This window comes from Sciurus carolinensis, chromosome 7, assembly GCF_902686445.1.
Source record: "Sciurus carolinensis chromosome 7, mSciCar1.2, whole genome shotgun sequence".
Classification (NCBI taxonomy): Eukaryota; Metazoa; Chordata; class Mammalia; order Rodentia; family Sciuridae; genus Sciurus; species Sciurus carolinensis.
The window spans coordinates 129,127,709-129,142,279 of record NC_062219.1 but is presented as its reverse complement, the minus strand read 5'-3'; the positions used below and the strand labels follow the sequence as shown (position 1 = coordinate 129,142,279).

At 40.0% G+C, this 14,571-nt stretch overlaps 1 protein-coding gene across 1 annotated transcript; it reads right to left on the bottom strand.

Annotated features, from left to right (window-relative positions):
- Positions 1-13,268: 13,268 nt before the first annotated feature.
- Positions 13,269-14,162, bottom strand: LOC124989402 (putative vomeronasal receptor-like protein 4). The gene has a single exon (XM_047559266.1). The coding sequence runs from the start codon at positions 14,160-14,162 to the stop codon at positions 13,269-13,271; it is 894 nt and encodes a 297-aa protein (XP_047415222.1).
- Between the last annotated feature and the right edge of the window lie 409 nt (positions 14,163-14,571).

Genomic DNA, 14,571 nt, shown 5'->3' with positions numbered 1-14,571 from the left:
CGGTTCACTTGGACTTGGAGTGACTGCCTAGGGCTATGGGTGGTTGGTGAGAGGAGGAGACACGAAGTGAATTGCTTGGACTCCTAGTGACTGTGTCGGAACTCTGGGCGGCTGTCCGGAGGAAGAGGTGTGTGGCGGGTCTCTGGGTCTTGGATCAATTGTACGGGGCTCCAGGTGATGGCTCAGTGGAAGGGCTGCATAGCCAGGTGATTAGGTGCAGAGTAGGGTCCCAGGACTTAGGCGGCTTCTTGGTGGAAGAGCCACACAGAGACACGCCTAGGGGCGGAGCGAAGTTTTCAGAACTGCGGGCAGATTCTCTGAGGAGAGGCAGCCTAAGGAGAGTCGTCTCTGAAGGGTGAATCTCCCAGGTCCAGGAGGTAGATCCAGGCCCCTGGGAACATTGCAGAGGAAGACAGCACAGCCCAGGTGGTAGTTGTAGAATGAGGAGAACCTCTAGGAGGGAAACTGACCAGCGAGACCTCTCCACCAGGTGAGTCTTCCATGCTGAGTGAGGTTTTCCCACAAGGACAGTAAAACCAGAGACACAGGCTCAAACAGGCCTTGCCTCTGCCCGCAGCCTAGTTCCCCTTTGGATGACCATTGGTCAACAAGTGGAGGCACCACTATCAGGGAATATACCCCACCTTAGGGTCACCAACCCTAGAGAGGCAGCTTCCTACTGGAGCACTGCATTATCAACTTCCTCTAAGACTTCAGGCTACTGAAGGATAAGAGGGGATATACTAGCAATCTTCAGGGACATTATAAGTCAATAGAGGAAATCTGCAATATGGTAATGACCCACTGATTCCTGAACGATATGAGAAAACAAGGGAAGAAAATGACCCAAACAAATCTAGATGTTACATCAATAAAATCCAACGACAGCATGGCCATGAGTGCACCTCACATACAGAACCCTCTGAAAATACACCTCAGGAAGGGGCCAGCACTCCTCAGAAAAATGGGCTGAGTCCACAAGTGAGGAGATAAGCACAAGAAAACTTCCACAAGGTAAGGAAGTAAGAACACAAAACATAAGTGAACACAATAGATGCAACAGGACCTGTCTCTAGGACACACAGACCCAGCTTGAAGCTGCTGCCAATGACAAAACCTAAGCTATTTGAGCACCAAAATAATTAGATTCATAATAAATTGTTAGCAGTTAATCTTCAAACTCAAGAGGAAGTAAGAAAGAAAGGATGAGAGGGATAAATGTGTATATACACATACAGAGATAAAGATATGTATATATACCTATTTATATTCACATTCATAAATATGTATCTCAAGATGTATCAAATGATAAGGTGCAATAAATATTAACATGTGACTCTAATATTCTCAGTGTTGCAATATTCCTTCAGCTGTTCTGTTTGAACAACTAGACAGTTTTTAACAATAAAATCATCCCTGAGCCCAGTAGTGGACCTGAGATGCAGAAACCCAAGACCCAGCATGGGCGCTGGGACTCCTTGCTGCCCTCCAAGACCGCTGGGCCTCCCCACCCTGCTCAGACCCTTGGTTCAATCTGGAACACCCCCACCTCCCATCTGGAGAAAACGTGCTCTTCTTCAAGGTCAGCACTCTTTCCCCAGGTGCAGGATTCACTGGACTTCCTCGGACTGGGTCATGTGTGTTGGCTCTGCACACTGCATTGATTCTGGTGAGACAGATGGAGGTGAAATGGCTCTGCCTCTCTCTTCCTGAGTCATCCTCTCCTGGAGGGACTGTATTGAAGTGATAGCAAGGCATCTGGAGGGAAATCAGAATCCCCGGCTGCAGCCCATGTGGGGTGGCAGCAGGAGGCAAGGTTTCTGCAGCACCAGGTGGAACTTGAGCTTCCTCTGTGTAGACCCCACATGCTTCCAGTGCCTGTCCTGATCTGATTCCCAGGTGTGAGAGCAACCCTGGTGGGGTGAGGGCCTAATCCGTGACTCTGGACTCAGTGGTGAGTGACTGATCTCCCCTGTGGTGCACAGGTGCCTGGGCCCAAAAGTGACCCTCACACAGGCTTCCTAGCCCAGCAGTGGTGGACAAGTCCATGGTGTATAGCCTCCTGCTGGGCTGTGGCTCAGCCCTAGGGAGACTGGTCTGCACATCTACCCATCACCTGCCTGAGTCATGAACTGCAAGTGCAGTAACCTCTGCCTCAGGTCAGTGGCAGCACCTCATGGGTGAGAATCCTACCCTCCTGACTGCTGTTTGGAGACTCCAGAAGTCTCCCCCTGGGACTCTCAGGGGGAGGGCAGCTCCTCTCAAGATCTCTGTCCCAAGTCCCTGAGCACTCATTTGACATCCTTCACCTCTTCCCACCACTCACAGTGGCCCTTATTTACCTTGCTTGTTTTTCTCCTTAGCCTTGTAAGTAACAGTGTTCTTGCATTTATGGGATTAATTTTTTGAATGTCACAAAATTTCCCAGATATTCCTCAGATTTAACTCATGTAGCTATTTTTCTTTTGATATGTAGCACACTCCTAAAGGAGGTTTTGGTTTCAACAAATTCATAGCATTTAAGTAGCATTTGTCACATAGAACATCAGTTTAATAAGGTTCTAAGAAAAGAGTGGTGGAAAATACACAGAGATTGCACAGGGGAGGAGAGGGGAGGGAAAGAGGGGAGGGGAGCATGTCATTACTAATTCTTGAGGGATTCAGATTCTCCAATGCAAAAGGACAATGTGGTTTCCCAATTACTTTAGTATTTCTTATTTACATGAATACTGGTATTTTACACCTCTGTCCAATTAGGAGGGTAATTAGAATTTTTATACGTCCAAAATTTAAAATTTTCTCCTATTTACATTGGTTCTATTACAAAGTTCAGACTAGTAGCTAAAAATATATTCCAGCACTTTTCAAAGAAAAAACATTTTCATGTAGTTTTGGACATTTGCATGTCTTCTTTGAGAAAATATGTATTCAGGTACTTTGCCCATTTTTAAGTGGAATTACCTGCTTTATTTGCAGTTGATTTCCTTACACAGCTCAGAAGCTAGTCAAGGTTTGCACATATTCTCTCCCACTCTGTCTTTTCATAATTTTTATTGTTTCTCTTGATGTCAAGAAACATTTTCATGTGCTGTAGTCCCAATTTTAATTTGTTTTTTTTGTGGCCTATTCTTTTGGTCCCATTTTCATAAATCATTTCCAAAGACCGTTCCCTTTGTTTTTGAATAGAGCTACATGCTTTATGTTTAAGACAGATAAGTTTCAACTCTTTCCTTTGGCATGTGGCTGCCTAGTTTCCCAAACACTGTTTACTGAAGAGGGAGGAAGAGGAGGTAAGATTCCATGGAGCTCACAGTGAATTCCCTGGAAGAGAAAGCCAACACGGATGACCCTTCTGAGCCCAGAGTCTGGTGATGATGATGCCCACCTCAGGACTTCTCCCATCACCTTCAGACTCTGAAGAAAGAACCATTTCCTGCAACTTCCTCTGCTTCAGGCTGATATGAAACCCAGCTCCCTGAGTCCTATCAACATTCTTCTCCATCAACCTGCAGGTTCTCCTGCTGTGTGAGCTGCTGCTCAGGCTGGTTGTGGACCACAGGGCCCCTCAGGAGCAGAAGCAGCTCTGCAGACTGCTGACCAGTGCTGCAGGTGAGCTGCCCACCCACAGTGCACCTGCTTTCCCTGAACACCTCCCCAGCTGGGACCCCACTCCAGGCAACCTGTATGCACCCATGGACCAGGGACTTCAGAAGGAGCCTTGACCGAGTGTGAGGCAGTGCTGTGCTCTGTACACAGGAGGGAAGAGGAAATTTGAAGGTGGAGACTGGAAAGCTCTCTGGGCCACAGCCCCATGGTCCTGATTCTGTGGAAGGGACAGGAACCACAGCTCCCATGTGGAGGAAGTTGAAACAGCTCCATAGGCCCAAAAGTTCTTGTCCTTTCTTAAACAACCATGGCTTTTTAGATTCACTTATGAGTGAGACCACACAGTGTTTGTGGTTCTCTGACTAATTTCACTTAATGGAATGTTCTCCAGGTCTGTCCACATCGCACACAATGTACTCACCATGAGCAAATGGTGAGATAGACCTGGGTGTGGCTCAGTGTTCGTCCTGCTTATCTAGATGTGAGCCCTGAGTTCCATCCCTGGGACCACAACAAACAAGAACAACAAACAAAAAGAGCAACAAAATTTAAAGTGGTGCAAATGCTAATTACCCTCTGTCACTATCAATGTGGGCATGGATCATACCTCACGAATATAGAATTCTTATGTGTCAATCAAAATATTTTAAATAAAAATAAATCAAGAAATTGTGATTAGATGTGATTTCTGCAGGTATAGCTGGAGGGTGGAGGTGGTGGTGTGGTGGCTTCCTTTCACTTTGGTCCTCGAGCTCTTCTGACCTCTCACTCTCCCTGAGCTTTGGTTCTGTGTCAAGCTCTTCTGTCAGGTCTCAGCAGGCCCAGGGGAACTGTGCCACACTTCATGGTCCAGGCTTCCAGTACATGGCTCTGAGCCTTTGTTGTTCATGATGGAAAACGTGAATCACACATTCAGACAGATAAGCACAGTGCACTACAAGGACCATGATCCAACACTCAGCTTCAGCTGTCACCTGCTGACTCCCTTTCAGTTGTCCCTTCTCCTTCCTCTCCCACCACACAAGAAAGTTTTAAACAGATTCCATTCATCATTTTACTCCACTACTAAATACCTCAAGATACATTGGAATAAGTAATACTAAAGGTAACAACTGTGCCTGTACAACCCACAAGGATACCAAACTGTACTAACAGATACAAAGCAGTTCTCCATCAGTACTTGTTCAATGTTTTTTGATTATCTTATCACTAATTACTTAAAGTTTATTTTAAATGACACCTGAATAAAATACAATGTTGTGTTCTTTTCAAACATTTCTTAGATGTCTTGTGATCTATGAAATTCTCACTTTCCTTTTTAAAAATCTTGTGCTATTTAAATTCTTAAGAAACTGGAACGCTTCTACAATTGAACTTTCTACATTTAAATTTTAGGCATTTCCATGTGGTCATTAAACACGTTGTTATCCATCATATTTCCTGTAATTTCACTAGATTTATAGGCTTAGGCTTCATCCAGGTCCAGATATGAAAGAGGCAAATTTACATTAAGTTTATGAAATAAGTCATCAAATTATGATCAACAGGATTGTGGTAGATCAGGATGCTATAGGGGGACATGAAATCTTGGAATAGATTTCAAAGCAAGATAGAATTTAGAGCAAAGCTGTGTATAATACAGGAAATAATTCAGAAAGAGTTCATAGCATGCTTGCTAATCCAGCTGGAGATGTGTGAGAGTGGATTCTTAAAGGCATAGGATTCAACTGCTGGGCTATGAAGTTGGGTAAGCCCTATGCATCTCCTAGAGTGAATCATTCAGACCTTAGGAAACCTGGAATGGATTGATGGCTTAGCATGACAAGTCTTCTCCCTCAAATTATGACGTCCTGTGGACATGCCTTTCACCACAGCTGTGACAACAGTGTGAAGAGGCTCCACATCCTAAAGGGACCCTGTGGTGCACCTCCTCCCATTACAGGAACAGAATCCTTCAGCACAGTGGGACTATTGACATGCAGCTGCCAGGGAACACACCTTGGACTCACCCTGGATGAGGTGGTGTGCTGTGCAGATGGCCAGTGCTCAGAACAGCCAGACCCACAGGTGCGTTTGGCCTTACAACAGGATCATGGTCTCTGGTGTCCGTAGTACTCAAGTAGATGGAGTTCTTATATTCTTAGGCCAGAACCAACCCACACAGGTATCAGGCAGAACATATGCTGTAGCAACCACATTTTTGATGAGCTCATTTTGAAAAATAGTTGATGGTGTTTTATTTATTATATAGGTTTACCAAAAAAAATTCTTAGATGCCATGGAGACAGGATTAGCCCTTGTTGTTTGAGCTCACCATTCTTTTGTAAAATGCATAATCCCTTTCTATGAAATGACACTCATGTGTATTTTCAAATAACAAAAAGTACTCCTTTGGCTAGTATGTAAGTGGTGTTTCTGAAGTAATCAACACTGCAACGTAGGTTTCTTCCACTGTAATTCTCAAAAAGCAAGTATATTGTTGGATTGGGTCCTAGGAATGGAATTCCTGAATCAAAGGCCAGCACTATCAAATTAGAAAAAATACCTAACTAATGGTTATCCTGCTCCCTACTGCTGAAGCAGTGCTGGTGAAAGGCAGGTCTCACAAAGAGCAGGATCACAGTCACCAGCTGAGGGGCACCTTACAGCAGAGATTTCTGAATTGCTATAAGTTTCTGTGACTTCTGGGTCAACTCTAGGCTGCAGGACACCAGGATTTTTTTTTTTTGTAGGCATCTCATTTATTAAACCAAGATGGATAAAAGCAATATATGAGCAAATGCACATCTACAAGCTCCAGCAACTGATCTTGAAGCTAATGTGACAATGCCACAATGAGGTTCCTGAGCACCAGGGGTAAACTCTCCAACCCTGCACACAGGTGACAGGTCTGTATGTGAGAGCAGCAGCAGCCACTGATGATGTGTGCGGTCTTGTCCTGCACCATGCTGGACAGGAACAAACTGTCATTATGCCATAATAGAAACTGTCAAATCCTTGACTCTGCCTTTGGAACCAGCTGACTAGCAAAATCTCTTCAAGTATAAAGTGTCAATATTACATCTGCACAGATAGCACAGTGGCTAACAGTTGCTGTGTGACTGGACAGAAGTGGGACCACAGTGACAGTGATTTGACAAACTCCTTTTTACAGTGAATGGATAGACTACTAGTTGTTCAGAGATCTCCTTAAGCTTCCTTGAAGACAGTTTCTGGAAAGTTAATAGGGTCCAAATCCAAACAACACAGGTGGTTTTGTTTACAATCAGGCTGACCAGTTTTGGAAAGACCTCTTTCTGTCAAAGGAAAAGTTTATGTTAACACAATGTGTCAGTAGTGCATGCATATGAGTGTGTGCGTGCGTGTGTTAGATTCTCCAAACGCATCCAGAGAAGACTAATCATTGGGTATAAGGAGTTTTTATCAAACCATGTTCTACGAGTTCTACCCACAAACTCCTTTAATCCTCTTAACGCTCATGGAAGTTGACACTCTAAATATGTCTATTGTCTAGGTGAGGAAACTGAGCCATGAAGAGACGCTACTTTGCCTAGGATCATACAGCTGAATGGCAGCTATACTTGGTTTTCTATCATCCATCTGTTCCTACTGCTCCACCTTTGAATCTGGTGGCAATTTTGATGCTCACCATCAAATTAGGAGTCTCAGGTTTATCAACCCACAAAAACTATCCCACTTCATTTCCATCTTTTATTTGAGATACTCAAAAAAGATTAAGTTAACATTAGAACTTCTTAGTATCAAAGATTTTAAAACAAAGGTGGGGATCATTCCTCCACAAAGTGACAAAGCACAAAATTTACTTTGAGGATGGGGATTCTCAAATTTTCTATCTTGTAACTATTTAAACATTTGGAAAAGTAGAAATGACAGTAGTGTTTCAATCCACAACCAAGATTTAACAATTATTAAAATTCTGCCATATTAGCCTCATCTTTTTTTTAAAAATTATTTTTATTGTAAACAAATGGGATATATGTTGTTTCTGTTTGTACATGGAGTAACAGCATTTTCATATTCATACATTTACATAGAGTAATAATGTTTGACTCATTCTGTTATTTTTTTCCATCCCCCCACCCCTCCCAACTCTCTTTTCCCTCTATACAGTCCCTCCTTCCTCCATTCTTGCCCCCCTCACACCCCCCATTATGTGTCATCATCTGCTTACCAGTGAGATCATTCGCCTTTTGGATTTTTGAGATTGGCTTATCTCACTGAACATGATATTCTCCAATTTCATCCATTTGCTTCCAAATGCCATAATATTATTATTCTTCATAGCTGAGTAATATTCCATTGTATATACATATACCACAGTTTCTTTATCCATTCATCAATTGAAGGGCATCTAGGTTGGTTCCACAATCTGGTTATTGTGAATTGAGCAGTTATGAACATTGATGTGGCTGTATCTCTGTAATATGCTGATTTTAAGTCCTTTGGGTATAGGCCGAGGAGTGGGATAGATGGGTCAAATGGTGGGTCCATTGCAAGTTTTCTAGGGATCTCCACACTGCTTTCCAGAGTGGTTGCACTAATTTGCAACCCCACCAACAATGTATGAGTGTACCTTTTTCCCCACATCCTCGCCAACACCTATTGTTGCTTGTGTACTTGATAATCGCCATTCTAATTAGGATGAGATGGAATCTTAGTGTAGTTTTGATTTGCATTTCTCTTATTACTGAAGATGGTGAACATTGTTTCGTATGTTTGTTAATTCCTTGTAGATCTTCTTCTGTGAAGCGTATGTTCATATCCTTAGCCCATTTGTTGATTGGGTTATTTGTGTTCTTGGTGTAGAGTTTTTTGAGTTCTTTATATATTCTGGAAATTAGTGCTCTATCTGAAGTATGATTGGCAAAGATTTTCTCCCACTCTGTAGGCTCTCTCTTCACATGCTGATAGTTTCCTTTGCTGAGAGAAAGCTATTTAGTTTGAATCTGTCCCAGTCATTGATTCTTGCTTTTATTTCTTGTGCTATGGGAGTCCTGTTAAGGAAGTCTGATCCTAAGCCAACAAGGTGAAAATTTAGACTTACTTTTTCTTCCGTAAGATGCAGCGTCTCTGGTCTGATTTCAAGGTCCTTGATCCATTGTGAGTTGATTTTTGTTCAGGGTGAGAGATAGGGGTTTAGTTTCATTCTGTTGCATATGGATTTATAGTTTTCTCAGCACCATGTGTTGAAGACGCTATCTTTTCTCCATTGCATATTTTTGGCACCTTTGTCTAGGATGAGAAAATTGTATTTATTTGGGTTTGTGTTCGTGTCCTCTATTCTGTACCATTGATCTTCCTGTCTATTTCGGTGCCAATACCATGCTGTTTTTGTTACTATTGCTTTGTAGAATAGTTGAAATTCTGGTATTGCGATACCCCTTTTTTCAATCATCCTGCTAAGGATTGCTTTAGCTATTCTGGGCTTCTTATTCTTCCAGATGAATTTCATGATTGCTTGTTCTATTTCTATAAGGTACATCATTGGGATTTTAATTGGAATTGCATTGAATCTGTATAGCACTTTTGGTAGTATGGCCATTTTAGCAATATTAATTCTGCCTATCCAAGAACATGGGAGAACTTTCCATCTTCTAAGATCTTCTTTAATTTCTTTCTTCAATGTTTTGTAGTTTTCATTTTAGAGATCTTTTACCTCTCTGGTTAGATTGATTCCCAAGTATTTTATTTTTTTTTGAGGCTATTGCAAATGGGATTGTTTTCCTCATTTCCCTTTCAGCTGTTTCATTGCTTGCATATAAAAGTGCTTTAGATTTATGCGTATTGATCATATAGTCTGCTATTTTGCTGAAATCATTGATGAGGTCTAGAAGTTTTCTGGAGGAGGTTTTTAAATCCTCTAAATATAGAATCATGTCATCCACAAATAGTGACAGCTTAAGTTCCTTTTTTCCTATTTGTATCCGTTTAATTTCTTTGGTCTGCCTAATTGCTCTGCTTGGAGTTTCAAGGACAATGTTGAAAGAAGAGGTGAAAGAGGACATCCCTGTCTTGTTCCCATTTTTAAAGGGAATGGTTTCAGCTTTTCTCCATTAAGAATGCTGTTGGCAATGGGCTTAGCATTAATAGCCTTTACAATGTTGAGGTATGTTCCTACTATCCCAATTTTTTCTAGTGTTTTGAGCATGAAGGGGTGTTGTATTTTGTTGAATGCTTTTTCTGCATCAATTGAAATAACCATATGATTCTTATCACTAAATCTATTGACATGATGAATTATGTTTATTGATTTATGAATTTTGAACCATCCTTCCATTTCAGGGATGAACCCCACTTGATCATGGTGCACAATTTTCTTAATATGTTTTTGGATATGGTTTACCAATATTTTGTTAAGGATCTTTGCATCTATATTCATCAAGGATATTGGTCTAAAATTTTCTTTCCTTGATGTTTCTTTTCCTGGTTTGGGTATGAGGGTGATATTAGCTTCATAGAATAAGTTCGGTAGGGTAACCTCCTTTTCTATTTCCTGGAATAATTTGAGAAGTATTGGGATCTTCTTTGAAGATCTTGTAGAACTCGGCTGAGAATTCATTTGGTCCTGGGCTTTTCTCTGATGGTAGATTTTTAATGACTTCTTCTATTTCATTGCTTGATATTGATCTGTTTAAATTGTGTATGTCCTCCTGGTTCAGTTTGGAGGAGCATATGCCTCTAGAAATTTGTCAATGTCTTTGGTAGTTTCTATTATGTTGGAATTCAGGTTTTCAATGTAGCTTCTCATTATGTTCTGTATCTCAGTGGTGTCTGTCATGATATTTCCTTTTGCATCATGTATTTTAGTAATTTGAGTCTTCTCTCTCCTTCTCTTTGCTAGTGTGGCTAAGGGTTTGTCTATTTTGTTTACTTTTTCAAAGGATCAACTTTTTGTTTTGTCAATTTAAAATTTAAAAATTTAAGTTTTTATTTCTTTACTTTTCTTGCTCTTTTCCTATTGTTTACCTATTCCCTCAGAGTCTCTTTTTTGCATGCTAACATCTGATTTCTTTTGATTACACTCTCACACTTTCTATTTTCTAGAACTTCTGTATATTCTTTTCTTATCCCATAAACAGCCACATTCTACATCCCACTCCATCCTCTTTGTCCTCCATTAGAAACTGAAGACCTTCTTGCAAACCTGTTTGTTTTACTGAAGATAATATTTGAACCCATTTTTTTTAGTATGACAATTTTGTTATTGTCCCCATAGGGGCTATTTGGTCTAGGATTACATAGTGTCTGATTTGGCCACTGCTAATATTGATCTACCCATAAAGAAAGGGTTTTGGAAACCTATAGGGCCACTCTACATCTATAGGGGGAAATCTGCAATACCCCAGATCTGCTATGCTAGAGGAGAAGATACATGAACAACATGAAAAAACAAGTGAAGAAAATGATCCAAACAAATCCAGACTCTATATTAATAGAATCCAATGACAATATGTTAGAAGAAATGTCAGAAAAGGACTTCACATTATACATGATTAAGATGATTCACGAAGCAAAGAATGAGATAAGAGAGCAAATGCAGGCAATGAATGATAATACCAATAAGCCGAAAGAGCACCTGCCCGGAAGCAAAAGATCATTTCAAAAAAGAGATAGAGATTCTCAAATAAAACCAAATGGAAATCCTTGAAATGAAGAGACAATAAACCAAAGAAAAAACTCAATGGATAGCATCACTAAAAGATTAGACCTCTTGGAAGACAGAACCTCTGACAATGAAGACAAAATAATTAATCTTGAAAATCAAGTAGCCCAAACAGAGTAGATGGTAAGAAATCATGAACAGAACCTCCAAGAATTATGGGACATCATGAAAAGACCAAATTTAAGAATTATTGGGATTGAGGAAGGCACAGAGATACAAACCAAAGCAATGAACAACCTATTCAAAGAAATAATATCAGAAAATTTCCCAAACCTGAAGAATTAAATGGAAAATCAAATACAAGAGGCTTACAGTACACCAAATGCACAGAATCCCAACAGATCTACACCAAGGCACATTATAATGAAAATGCCTAACATTCAAAATAAAGATAGAATTTTGAAGGCCACGAGAGAAAAGCATGAGATTACATATAGGGGGAGACCAATACGGATAGCAGCCAACTTCTCCACCCAGACTCTAAAGGCTAGAAGGGCCTGGACCAACATATTTCAATCTCTGAAAGAACATGGTTGCCAACCAAGAATCCTATGTCCAGCAAAACTAACCTTCAGATTTGAAGATGAAATAAAATCCTTCCATGATAAACAAAATTAAAAAAAAATTACAAATAGAAAGCCTGTGCTACAGAATGTTCTCAACAAAATATTCCATGAGGAGGAAATTAAAAACAACAATGTAGGTCAGCAAAGGGAGGAACTACCTTAGAGAAAAACCACTCAAAGGAGAAACCAAGTCAACTTAAAAACCAAAAATGAGTCAAATGACTGGGAATACAAATCATATCTCAATAATAACCCTGAACATTAATGGCCTAAACTCATCAATCAAAAGACATAGACTGGCAGAATGGATTAAAAAGAAAGACCCAACAATATGCTGCCTGCAAGAGACTCATCTCATAGAAAAAGACATCCACAGACTAAACGTGAAAGGATGGGAGAAAACCTACCATGCACATGGACTCAGTAAAATAGCGGGGGTTCCATCCTTATATAAGACAATGTGGACTTCAAGCCAAGGTTAGTCAGAAGGGATAAAGAAGGACATTTCATACTGCTTAAGGGAACCATAAATCAGGAAGACATAGCGATAGTAAATATTTATGTCCCAAACAATGGTGCATCCCTGTACATCAAACAAATCCTTCTTAATTTCAGGAATCACATAGACCACAACACAATAATTCTGGGTGACTTTAATGCACCGCTGTCACCACTAGATAAATCTTCCAAAGAAAATCCAACCAAAGAAACCATAGAACTCCATAACACAATCAATAACCTAGACTTAATAGTCATATATAGAATATCCCATCCATCAACGTGCAGATTCACTTTCTTCTCAGCAGTGCATGGATTCTTCTCAAAATGGACCATATGTTATGCCACAAATCATCCCTTAGGAAATGCAAAAAAATAGAGATACTGCCTTGTGTTCTATCAGATCATAATTGACTGAGAGTAGAAATCAATGACAAAATAAAAAAGAGAAATTACTCCAACACCTGGAGACTAAATAATATGCTATTGAATGAAACATGGAAAACAAAAAACATCATGGAGGAGATTAAAAAATTCTTAGAGGTCAATGGGAACGATGATACAATATATCCAAATCTCTGGGATACTATGAATGTGGTATTAAGAGGAAAATTCATTGCATTGATGCATTCTAGAAAAGAATAAAAAGTCAACAACTAAATGACCTAACATTACAGCTCAAAGCCCTAGAAAAAGAAGAACAAAATAACAGTAAAAGTAGTAGAAGACAGGAAATAATTAAAATCAGAGCTGAAATCAATGAAATTGAAACAGAATTTTTATGGAAATTAAATCCAGTATATTAAAGCTACTTTGCCTTAATTCTTTTAAAACACGGTATAAAAGAATTTAGAGTTCTTTCAAAATTACTTAAAGGATGAATGAAATAGGTATTTTCTCCATATCTTTCTCTTTCACTGAGCAAACCAACAAGTAGTGAAGTGTCCCTCTCTGTGAATCTGCAAAAATGGGCTCACAATTGCATAACCAATGGTGAGAAATTCATGAAGACCATTTGTAATGGAATCTGTCCCTAATGAGAAAGTTAAATATAAAGAAGTAAAACAATCTGTCCAATAGAAGAAGAGAAAACAGAGCATCAGAAGGAGAACACTTTGAGCAGCATTCATCTCAGGGGGAATTCTGTAGAGGAGCTTGGAGGTCTGCAGGTAGAGGACATGCTGGTGGTGCTTGTGGAGGAGGAACACCATGTAGCCACTGGTCCAGCCCATGACACCCTGGAGCACAGTATCACAAAGGACCATGAGAACAATAAAAATCCATCTGATTATCCTGTTTTCTGATTCAAAATAATAGTAGTCATTGTTTTTACTGATATTTGAGGTTTTCAGGCTGTTGACATGTTTGATGTAAAATGGTAAGTTCATGCTTATCAAGGAATTGAGAATCCAGAAGAAGAACAACAAGGGAAGGATGTTCCAGGCAGACCTGGGCTGCAGCCTTCTCCACCTGAAGGTTCTGGGACTGATGGTGATGGCCTGGACCACTGTGAGGAGACTGTTGGTGCAGATGGACAGGCCCCATGTCACCCTATTGAGGTAAATCAAAATGTTACAGCCTACATCATCCATGAGGTTTATTAAAACAAATCTGTATATCATCATTATCATTACTTTTGTAAGAAGTGTTATGATATTTGTAAAAGTCAAATGGATGAGAATAAGTTCTACAGATTTCACAGCGCTTCTAAACAAGCATATATATTTCATAAGGACAAAGATGTTCCCCACAATGCCAAGTCCTGTTGCAAACTTGACGATTGTTCCCTTGGTAAGATTCAAAACCATTGCTTACTTCATAGGTAGAAAAACGTGGATACAGCAACACCTTTCTGAAGGAAGCAACAGTGATGATGATATGCATCTGCAAAATATTTCATATCAGCAATTTTGTAGAATGTAAAAATAGTCAGGGTTTGTGTAATGGTGTTGATTTTTGTCCCAAGACATATTACTGTTCTCCTGACATTCTTTGTAGGTCATTCCATGTCATCTCAGATATTCAAAAATCTAAACTTTCAACCCAGAATGTTTTTAAAAACTTCATATTAACATAGTCAATCTACTCATTAAATTCATAATATCCTTCCTCTGTTCAACCTGTAAGCAGTTGCACAAAAAACCCCAATTCCCTAAGTAAGAATTTCTCTCTCTTATTTCATTCTATCATATTCATGATATCATGGAATATCATGGA